The 12,193-nt window shown below is 30.8% G+C and overlaps 2 protein-coding genes across 2 annotated transcripts; both read right to left on the bottom strand.

Moving 5' to 3' along the window:
* Positions 1 to 2,346: 2,346 nt before the first annotated feature.
* HELRODRAFT_169523 (hypothetical protein) lies at positions 2,347 to 4,029 on the bottom strand (the record flags this gene model as incomplete). Its single annotated transcript, XM_009015320.1, has 2 exons — positions 2,347 to 2,370; positions 3,319 to 4,029. The coding sequence occupies 2 exons, from the start codon at positions 4,027 to 4,029 to the stop codon at positions 2,347 to 2,349; spliced, it is 735 nt and encodes a 244-aa protein (XP_009013568.1).
* A 4,068-nt stretch (positions 4,030 to 8,097) lies between these two features.
* On the bottom strand, positions 8,098 to 10,484 carry HELRODRAFT_169522 (hypothetical protein; the record flags this gene model as incomplete). The annotated part of the gene is made up of 3 exons (XM_009015319.1): positions 8,098 to 8,297; positions 9,179 to 9,288; positions 10,420 to 10,484. The coding sequence occupies 3 exons, from the start codon at positions 10,482 to 10,484 to the stop codon at positions 8,098 to 8,100; spliced, it is 375 nt and encodes a 124-aa protein (XP_009013567.1).
* Between the last annotated feature and the right edge of the window lie 1,709 nt (positions 10,485 to 12,193).

Below are 12,193 nucleotides of genomic sequence, written 5' to 3'. Positions count from 1 at the left end.
GCGTCATTGTTAGGATGACTTCCTTCAATCAACATACATACTTACAAACAAACATACATATAAAAAAACTAACATACAAACAAACGTACATACAAACAAACAAAAACCAAACAAACAAACAACAAAAATGATTAATTGTAGGGTTAAGGAATGATGAAATGTTTAAGTGGAATGAAAATGTGTGTCAGTAAATAAATAAACATGGTAAAAACATGTACGTCAATCTGCTGATACTGATGACATTTCTCGTCTGATGAATTTGTCCCCATGTATCAAACATTTGTTTGTCTGAAGTGAAGAAGTTTTGCATGTTGGTTGGCAAGTGCATTGAAACGAAATTAAAGTATTGATTGATAATTCAGAAATTGCTGGCTAACTATTGATGTGACAACATTTCAAGGGCAATGAGAATATTGCAAAATTTTATTTTGATTTTTTTTTCTCTAAAAATTATTGAAAAAAATTATCTGGCAATAAATAAAAACACAAAACTTGCTTTTGCTTTTAAAACAAAAAATTTAAAGTTTAGTTTTTTTTTATTTTATTCTTCAAACGTTCTAACTCTTTCATTGATTTTTATGGAAAATTATCAAAAACGTGAAAATTTGTTTCGGATACATAATATCCTAATTAATTATACACAATGTTTACACAATGAGCAAACTTTGTAAAATGTAAAAAAAATATTTTCACTAAATTTTTAATTTTTCATGTATCAAAATTGAATATTACACAATAACTAAACAAATGTTTTAAAATAGTCACATGCTACTTGATGTGCTGATTGGTGGTTGCGTTTTGCGTTTTCAAATATCTCGTGATTCAAAATTTAAAAAAAATCAGTCCAGATGGTTTGGTGATTGATTGGTTAATGGATTAAAAGATTGAAAAGTTGTTGATTGATAGATTGGTGGTTTGATTGGTCGATGGTGGATTGGTGAATTGATTGGTTGAAAAATTAGTGAAATGATGAGTTGATAAGTTGGTTGATGAGTTAGTTAGTTAACGTGATAAGACGAAGTATTGATAAGCTAAGTTGGCTATTTATTGAGGACCGCATTGCTTTCGTGTTTTTTATGTTGCTCCACTCATTTGCAATTGTTGATCAGATTGATGTTGTTGTCTGATTAGTTGAAGATGTTTGATGTTTAATTTTTTTGGCTTCTTATGCATTTTATGACATGTTGGTTTGGGATGTTTCGTTGGTTCAGATGATCAACATCTTTCCGTAAGAAAATTTTGAGTTAATTTCAATTAAAAAAATGTTTTTTTACATTAATGTTTAGCTTTAATGTTATATTGTGTTTAACACATGTTTGCTTACATTGTTCTCAACATACATTGGGTTAGGTGAATGTTGCAGTGCTTACCAAACATACAATTTATTGCTGTCAGGCAATGATGAAGTAGCATAAAAATTGAAATACTGAACTTGCTGTATAGTTTTGAACTGCTTAGTACTAACAGTGCGCATGCACTAATTACAGTGCACCTGCACTTGAAACCCATTCATCCATTCAAACAAAAATCTCATTATTTCGCTTCATTTGTCAACCCAGTAATATTAGTTAAATTTTTTTGATGAGATCTAAGAACTACTTACTTCAACGTGACATGCTAATTCCAAAATATGGAAATAAAGAAAGTGGATGCTGATGCAAGTAAAAATGATAGAAAAGTGAATGTTTAAAAAAGGAGCGTCACACAAAATTATTCGGCAGACGCGTGAGTGATTAAATGACTGTCGCAACAATGTTTGGTCGTTTTATTTTGTTCCAGGTGAATGAATGGTATTGCAAGCATGCGTCCATCAATTCATTCAGGTGAATTGCAGTGCATTTGTTACACTGTTGATGTTATAACATGTAGTGTTGATACTTAGCAACAAAGTTTTTTCATAATGATATTATTATCATTTTTTTTATTAACATTTGAAAAATAAACACTTAGATGAGTCTGTTAAAAATTCAAATTCAAATAAAACACAAAAATAAAAATAATTTAACCAATATTTCACAGAACTTTACTGAAAAACGTCTAACGATTTCAGGCACATCATTTTCGAATAATGAACAAATTTATTGCCTCATCTCACGCACACCCGTTTTTGTCAATTAACTTTTTTATGTGAACGATAATATAAAATGAACTTATAAAATTTTCCAACAGCATAAAATATTTGAAAAGAGATTTTATTTTATCATATTATCGATGGCTTGCATGGCGAGCCGCGTAACCACTCGATAAATTTCGCAGACTCAAGCAGTTAAATTTCTCAACGTTTGTCGCTGCCAGATGAAGTACATAACAATTTCCCATTGAATATTTTATTTTTAGCGTTGTACGTTAATTGCTTTTGAAATGTTTCATCTGGTTGAGTTCTTCAAAAATAGTTTGCATGTGTGGAATGGTTTGGCGTGCGCGCTTGTTTGAATGAAAGCGGCGAGTCCCGGTCGAATCGGAAGTTTTTGAGGAGCCGAAGTTAGAGTCGGAAATTTTTCATCCGGCGATTCAGACTCATGAAAGCTTCATGAATTTAAAAAATTTTTAATTACTTTTTTCTCAAAATATTTTTTAAGATTGCGTTTTTTATGTACTTAATAATGAGCTTTCATGTCTTAATCATTGTTTAGGAAATCGTAAAAGCAAGAATTTTCGTTTTTTTCTAGATATGCTAAATTGCATTTTTGAAGTTTCGCTGATGGTTATAAAATATTAGCGACTTAAGATATTGAAAAAAAAAATTAAGAAGAAAATAACAATTAACTGATGAAAATTAATGAGAAATGAGTTTTTAAAATTTGAAAAATAATTTGAAAAAAATTATTTTAAAGAATCAGAAACAAAAACATTCGCATATGAATGAATGATTTTGATTATATATTAACGAAGGTATAACACCTTGGTGTATGTAGTTAAACTTTTTGTAGCACAATTTGTTTTCGTTCATTATAAAACAGCTCTGACATTCCATACTTATAATTAAATTTTCATGCCACAAAGGCTGTACTATCCATACGATACGAACTACAGGCGTATTTCTTAAACACGTGTAAACACCACGTCATACACACATAACTTATGATAGTCTTTCTGTTTCGGGCAATCAGTAATCGAACCAGGTCGTCGCGTAACAACTTCGCGAGACATGACACTTTTACCGACGGAAAAAATTTAGAAAAATAAAAAATATTAAAATGTTTTTAAAAGTGCAAATAATTAATCAATATTATTAAAATATTTGATTTCATTCAAAATTATTTTTAATAATATTTGAAAAAGTTTCATGTGGGAATATTTTATTGAAAAATTGCATACCTCATTGAAAGGGTCATCCGCGTCCGACGCCGCCGGATCAAATTCATAATAGTCATCATCATCATCATCACCAACAACAACAACAACATCTTGAACAGTGTTGTTGTTGTAGTAGTTGTTGTTGTGGTTGTTGCCATTGTTGTCTTTCATGCCAAATGTGCCTTTGTAGATTTTGTTATCGATTTCGATTATTTTGTTATTTATCATGTTGTTGTTGTGGCTGTGTTTGTTGACTTTGTTGTTGTTGTTGTGGTTGGTGCTGTTGATGTTATAGTTAATGTTATTGTCATTGTTGATGTTGTTGTTTGAATGAAAATTACTGACGTTGAAATTTATTTGATCGTTTTGGTAAATGTGGTTAGCATTGATCTGATCATACCTAGTGATAATATTGACTTTGTTGATGTTGTTGTTTGTATGGTTGTTGATGCTGTTGTTTGTATGGTTGTTGATGTTGTTGTTTGTATAGTTGTTGATGTTGTTGTCTGTATGTTTGTTGATATTATGTCTAATTGTTCTGGTAATGATTTTCTGATCATATTTATTAATGGCCTGGACCTTGTTGATGTCATTGGCGTGATCATGATTGTTGATGTCATTGTTTATGACCTCATTATCGTAACGACTTTGCGCATGTTTTTTGTTGCGCTGGCATTTTTTAAAGTGCATTCGCTTTAATGAGATTGTTGGTCTGAATGGAGGTGTTTCCATTGTTGTGGCAACATTTTCTGTTGACGCAATTTTTGTTGTTGTTGTTATTGTCATAGTTGTTGTTGTTGTGGCTTTAGCAATTGTTTTTAAGTTTTCTGTCATTATTTCTGTTGTTGCTGGTGGCGCTGACAATGTTTTTAAAGTTGCAGAAAACCACATCGTCTCTATGGAAGAAGATGAAAATTTTTCTTTAATAGGCTCTGATAGAAATTCTGGCTTGTGTGCTGCATTATCGTTGTTGTAATTTGTTGAGGGATTTGTTGCCTCAGTGTTGACAACATTTTGTGTTGTTGCTGTTGCTGCTGTTGTTGTTGTTGGTGACGTAATCGACGTTGTTGCATCAATTGTGTATAACACAAAATTAGAAATAATAACGAATAGAAGTGCAAGATTGAATGTCTTTTTCATTTTTTCAGCCATGATTAACCGCGATGACGTCATCGATCAGGATGATGTTGCAGTTGTTGTTATTGATGTTGACGTAACTGATGAGGATGTTGCAATTGTTGTTGCTGTTGTTGCAGAAAGAACTGATAATGATGTCGTCGTCGTTCTAAATGGTTTTGTTTACAACGCTTCTGTTCATATTAATGGATGGATGATGACGATTATGATGTTGATAATGATGTTGTTGTTGTTGATGTTTATAATGATGTTAATAATAATGATGTTGTTGTTGATGATAATGATGATGACGTTGGCGGTGTTGATAATGATGAAATTCTTCTAAACAATTTTCAAAGGATGGCCATTGTTAGTTTCGTGGCTTCACACTCGCTAGCACGGAGAATAATGAAATTAATGGTTAGCTTTCAAGTGTGCATAAACACACGACGAATAAAATTAGGACAAGGAAGAAATATATTGAAAAAAAATAAATATAAAATGAAGTTGAAATATGTGGTTGTTGTTGTTGTTGTAGGATGGTTGTTGTTGTGTGGTAAAGTGTTGTTGTTTAGTGTGGTTGTTGTTTGGTGTGGTTGTGTGGTTTTGGTTTGGTGTGGTTGTTGTTGTGTAGTGAGATGTTGTTTGGTGAAATGTTGTTTGGTCTGCTAATGCAATTTTAACTTCCCACAGGTGCTTGTGTTTATATTTTAGGCAGTACTATTTGTTCTCTAAGGATGATTGGACATTGATGTTGTTGTTTTTTGTAATTATTTTGTTGTTTTAAGTTGCTGTTGTTGTTGAGATGCTGTAACTTTGTTGTCAATATGAAAGGCATTTGAGAATATATGACATTTTAATCAGCATCTTTTACGATAGTCATTATTTTCATTTTTCTACACTCACTTAGCTGAATGACGGTGCTAATTAAAACGACACAAAATTGAAATCTGATCTCGAAGTTTTTCTGTAAATTTTGTTGTTGTATTGTGTTGTTGTTGTTATGTTGTTGTTGATGTTATGTTGATGGAATTGCTTCTGTTTTTGCTGTTCCAATGCTGAATTGTATTCTTATTGGATGTATTATGCAGTATCGCGATTGTTGTTTATGAACAGACATAGACATAAAATCGACAAATTATTATATAAAAAAATTATCAAGTTAGTCGTTTCTTTGTTGTTTATCTCTTTATAACGTATCACTTGTTTGATTTGTTGTCGTTAGTGACACAGATTTGTTGTCGGTTTTGTTGTTGAGGACATTAATGTTGCTGAAGCAAATGTTTTAGTTGTTGCTCTCGTTAATAATGTTGTTGTTGTTGTTGATTATTTAGTAGATGGTATTGTAGTAGAAACTGTTGAGAGTTTTTGTTAGTTGCTAAATAGTTGTTGTTGTTGATGTTGTTGTCATGTATATTTTAATGACGTTGTAATAGTAGTAGAAGTTGTTAATTGTTGTTATTAAGTATTTTTGATTGATCTTTTAATAGTTGTTAGGATTAATGTTTTTTGTTGTTGTTAAATATTTTATAAAAATAATGTAGTCATTTTTGTTGTAGTCAATGTTTTTGTTGTTGTAAAGTAATTTCAAGATGTCGTTGGCTGTGTTGAATGATTTTTATTGATGCCAATTTTGTGATGTTCTTTTCTAAGCCCGTCAGATTAAATTTTTGCCGTACTTCCGATCACGAAAACTTTTAAATTTTTTATCGGCGGTTATTTTGCTATTTCTTGTGATTAATTACAATTTTTGTTATATAAATGGAATGTTTAATTATTTTTTTTTGTGTTTTAGTCATATTTTATTAATAGGACTTTATTGCATTTAATATTTCTAAAATTAATTTTATTATTGTTAAAATAACATATTTATTAGAAGATGAAAATTTAACAAATTAAACAGAATAATTTATTTCCACTACGGCTTAATTTTCTTTAAATTTCGTAACAGTTACAAATAGTTTTTTACAACTTAATCATTATAATGACATTTGAAAATTTAATACAAACACATTTTATTAATTTATTAACATTAGCAATTAGCAAACTGTTTCAAACTTTTAAAACGAGCGACGAAAAAATTTGAAAATGGAAAAATTGCAGGAGGCTACAGCATGGAAATGAAATGCTCTGATGGTCAGCCCAACATACAATCATCCTTCTTATATACTCAACACACGCTGGCTTCTGTTCGTTTCTTATTATGTTTGCTTGTATGTGTTTCTTTCTATTCGAACAGTTTGTGTCTGTATGTGTGTGTGTGTGTATGTATGTATGTATGTGTGTGTGTGTGTATGTTTGTGTGTGTGTGTGTTATTGTGTGTTATTGTTGTGTATGTATGTGTATATGGAATTAACATTTTTATATTTCTAAATTTATTTTTTTCATTTTCAATTTACGATTTACGTTAAGGTTAAAAAATGTTAACTTTGTATTTTTATTTAATAATTTTTTTTATAATTAATGAAAATTAATTTGTTGTTTTTAGAAAAAAAAAATCCAATCAAATTCATTTATTAAAAAAACTGTATACTTTATGGTAAGCAAACATGTACAACACACACAAATTCTTCATACGTACAAAAGTTGACATTTTGGCATTGTTTCCTATTACAAATTGGCTTTGTTCTAAGTATGAAGACATGCAAAACTTTTTTAAACATTTTTTTTTCAAGTTTTTCTACTAAAAAGCTTAAGTGACCCCACATGACACAGGATTGAAATTATTTTCATTCATTAAAATAGAAAGAAGTTACTAGTTTGTCAAGACTGATATATGAAGTGATAAATATAATGTAATGTGCCGTGACGTGATGCAATTTGATGTGATGTGATTTGATTTGATGTGATGCAATTTGATGTAATTTGATGTGATGTGATGTAATTTGATGGGATGTTACATGGAAGTGTTGTAGCTGGAAAAAAAATTATTTGCATGCCCGCGCGCGCGCGCGCGTGTGTGTGTGTATGTGCGTACGTATGTTTGCGTGTGTTTGTGTTTGTTTGTGTGGGCACATCTTCTTAGAATCATCGATTTTTTTTGGTATAATTTTAGCAACAAAATGAACGCTGAATTAATTATGTACTTTTCAAATTTCAAAATTTTACATTTGAAATTAATTTTATTTGATTTCTTATTGCACTTACATGGAATAAAATGTGCGTGTGTGCGCGCGTGTTTTTGTTTGTGTGTGTGTATTTGAGAGAGAGAGAGAGAGAGAGAGAGTGTGTGTGTGAGAGAGAGAGAGTACGTGTATGTGTTTGTATAAATGTTTAAATTTATCATCATTTACCATCAAAGATACCAACACATACAGAAATATAAAATGAAACATCAGAGCAGTTGAGCAGCACTTGGAATAATTTAATTTCTTTGTCACACATCTGAAAAGACGGAAAAACTGTTTTTGTGACTAGCGACAATTGACAGATTTTATTAAATTGTTCATTATTTTTCAGTTTTTTTACTTTTGAACTATAGTATGCAAAATAAAACATTGTTTTTCATGCAAAAAATTTTAAAAATATTAATTTTTTTTTTAAGTTTAGTAACTTAACCGAATGACTCGCAGGTAACACTGAGGATGGACAACTTGGTATCACATCGACGAGGATGGGCTGGAAGTGACAGAAAGTGGAGCATTGTCACTGTTGAATGTAGATAGATTGATTGACAATTAGTTTTATAAGTTTGTGCCTCCAACGGGCTTGTCTCTGTGTCTACATCTGTATCTGTATGTGTATTCGCATCTGTATGTGTATTCGTATCTGTATCTGTATGTGTATTCGTATATGTATGTGTATTCGTATCTGTATGTGTATTCGTATCTGTATCCGTATTTGTATCTGTATCTGTATTCAAGGATTTGTGGAGGGCCTCTGTCTTAATAATAAATTTAGAAGCGTTAGCCTCACTTGAGAATGTTAAAACATATGATGTTTCAAACCTTTCTTAAAAACAAGTCGGCTCATGCATTTGTTATTTTTAATATTTTATTCATATAATAATTAAAAAAAATATTTAAATAAAATTTGTTTCTACGGTTTAATTAAACTAAAACAAAGCATGTTGCATTATGTCCAGGAAAGAAGAAGCTTGTACATGTACATAAATTTGTAAAAGTGAGTGTATAGGTGTGTGTGTGTTTGCTGTGTGTGTGTTTTATGTTCAGACTAGGTGTACCTGTTGTGTAGAAACATCATTTATTCATCTTGGCAGCAGTATTTAATGAAGTGTGACAAAAAAAAACTTTACAAAACAAAAATTCAAAAGAAACATAGAAATTAACGAGACTAATCACAATGACAAATTCTCTCATGTCTAGAGTTTTGCAAAATTGTATTTCATTTGCACGATAAATTGTAAGGAGGAACCTTTTTCAAAATTTCACTCTATTTTTTAATGCATATGTAGAATTTGTTTGCGCTAAAGATAAACTTTATTTTTCATTGATGTATGCGTTGATGTTGGTCTGTTCGTTATCATTCCTTATTTTGATGTGTTAGCGCTGTTGTTGGTTAGTTGTCGTTGGCTTACCGAGTTGACGTTATTATTATTTTATTGTTGAAGTTCTTGTTATTAGGTACACGTTTCTATTAGCGTTGATTGCTTTTTCCCTGGCAGAGTATAAAAATTGAATTAGTATGTCCCTTCTTTCCTTTGTTTCTCTGTTCATTTCTTTGTTTGCGTGCAAGTTTGTTCACTGATTTGTTTGCCTGTTTGTCTATTTGTATGTTTGCTTGTTTGTCTGTTTGTCCATCGACTTGATGGGCTGGTGTCATCTTTATCTGAGTTGGTGAAAAACGTTTTCTTTATATTTGCATTGGAGGTTCGTATGTCTGCCTGTGCAGTGCATATGTTTGAACTTTTGCCGCTGTTTGTGTGTTTAAAAAATTTCGTATACATTTATTTTCTATGTATTTGTGTGTAAGTGTGTGTGTGTGTGTGCAAAGGTGAGTGAATGTTTGTGTGTCGTGTGCAAATCTCGTGAAACAAACCTGTGATTTTATATCGGCATCTTATTTTATGGGGAGTGCAAAAATTTGGTCCTATCTGATTGTTGGTTGTTTGCTTGTATGTATATAATCGCTCTTTTGTTTGTTTGTATTTTGTTTGTATGTTTGTTAAACTATATAGACAACAGACATAGTTTTTCAGAGTCATACAATATTTTTTTCAGTAGATATTTTTAAAATGTCATCATTAACGTCATCGTCATTTTTTTCTTTCTCCTCCGCCTCATCATCTTCATCTTATTCATTCTCATCTTACTCATCCTTATCTTTATCATCCTATTCTTAACCATCATCATCATCGTCGTCATCACCATCATCATTCTTAATGTCAAATAGCATCCCAAGTGCTCCATACATATTTTAAATTTGTAGTGGGATGTTGCTGGCATCCCTCATCATGCCATCAACACTTCGTTGAGCTGCTGTCATCATCAGCATCATCTTAATCATTGTCATCATCATCATGTCCTTATCATCATAACCAATGTCTTATATTCTTATTCTTCATTATGTAGCTATGATCGTCGTCATCGTAATTATGGTTTTTGTTCCCGTTGTGACCTTACCACCGTCAGTTTATTAACATCGTACGAAATGCCGTTGACATCCAATGAAAAACGTTCTTTGGATTATTAAATTGTAAAAAGTAATGTTCCCAGCATAATGAGTGCTAATGAGTGCTAATGAGTGCTAATGAATGATAATTATCATACGCCATCATCATTTTTACGTTCTTTTTATTATGAATCAATCTATTTTTTAAGAAAAATTTTTTTCTTCTTTTAATGAAGGATAATGATTAGTGTAATTAGAAGAAACTAAAATAAAAGATGGAAAATGAGAGAAAGAGAAAAGAGAGAGAGAAAGAGAGAGAGAGAGAGAGAAGTATTTCGTAAAGCAATTTTTTTTCTGCCATGTTGACTGAAAATATTCCTCTGATGATTTTTTTATCGTTGAAGAAAATTGCAATCCCACCTCATGAAATTTACGTTGCAACGTTGTTATGCCTTTTGCCGTTGTTGTTGACTTTTTCTACCAACATCTGTCTTTCCATGTTTTTGTTTGTACTGCACGTTTTAAAAATTTAAAATTTTTCACAATCTAAGGTTCTTTTTCTTGAATGGTTATACCCAAACTAGTTCAGACATTTTTAAAGAATTTATTTTTGCAAATAAATAACAAATATATTTTTTTAATTTGTGAGATTTATATGTTATTTGGTTTGTTTTTTAACTACTCTAGGACGGCAGATGTGTGTATTGCTACGTTGTTAGCATGTGTGGACGTTCAGCGGATCGATAGTGACAATCACGTTGATACTAGGATGGCAGAGTAGGTGTCAGTAGTTTTAATTACAAAACTATGAAGAAGAACAACATTTTACCGTAATGCCGCTTATAAATACGGCCATAAACGCGTGAAAAGTTTAGCTGTTTGTATTTGCCATGTGGAAGTATCCAGGTGCATGTTGGCAGTTTAATCATGAGGGATGATCAGATATATTTACTATATTGAATTTAAATTAAAGTTTGTTAGCAATTAATATAATAATACATAATGATAACTGATTGGCTGATTCAACGTACAATATTTGTAAACAACTGTGGGATTTCTATTTTCAAATTATACATTTTCATGTTCAAAAGGTTGAGTACTGCATGAATCTTGTAACAAACTCTCAGCTTAAATTTGAGAGTTGATATCTGATATGATATGATATGATAATCTGAGATATGATATCAGTGCAACATTCCGAAAAATTCGAACAATTATAATACTTAACGATAACTAATGGGTCGTTTCAAGATACTGTATAACAATATTTATACTATATATTTAGATACATATATCAATATACTATATATCAATATTTATACTATATATTCAGATACATATATCAATACTATATAACAATATTTATACTATATATTCAGATACATATATCAATACTATATATCAATACTTATACTTTATATTCAGATACATATATCAATACTATATATCAATACTTATACTTTATATTCAGATACATATATAAGTACTATATATCAATACTTGTACTATATATTCAGATACATTATATTTTTAATTAACTGCGTTTTTGCCAAAAGGTTAAAAGGTGAAATCGACACTTTCTGCAGCAGATGGTCAATTTTGTTCCAATTATCAAAGAGCATCAACCCCCTATTGAAATCTTTGCTATCATCATCATTGTTGTCATCATCATTATCATCATCATCGTCATCGTCGTCGTCATCACTAACACTATCCAAATCATCATCAACATCCTTGTCATCATCATCAACCTCGGCTTCATTTGTCATCATGTCTTTAACAATGTGACTCATTCTGGCAGCATATTTTTTTACAAACTTCCCTAGAGTCGCAATTATCATGTGATTGTTTTCTTACCACTATTAATAATATTTGTTATAATATGTCCTATATTTATCACCAATTAATTTTCAATAATTTGGATCACATTCATCGTCATCACTTTCTTCTAGGAGCCCACATCCATCATCTTAATTAACGGAAACATATTTAGCGTGACTATCTTCATTAGGAGAGGACCCGACCCATGTAGGACTCTCTTCTCCATGCAACTCAGTATCTTTTTAATGCATTTCTTACAACTTACTGGAAATATAACAGAAGTTAATACACTAACATCTACTACAAAAATAGAAGCAGAAGAAATATAGATATATAACACAACAGCCACAAAGACAACTACACATAGAAATATAAACTAATTTTAAA

The sequence above is a fragment of the Helobdella robusta genome (genome assembly GCF_000326865.2).
Source record: "Helobdella robusta unplaced genomic scaffold HELROscaffold_15, whole genome shotgun sequence".
In the NCBI taxonomy this organism is placed as follows: domain Eukaryota; kingdom Metazoa; phylum Annelida; class Clitellata; order Rhynchobdellida; family Glossiphoniidae; genus Helobdella; species Helobdella robusta.
The sequence above is the reverse complement of the archived record's forward strand: the minus strand, read 5'-3'. Positions and strand labels throughout refer to the sequence as shown.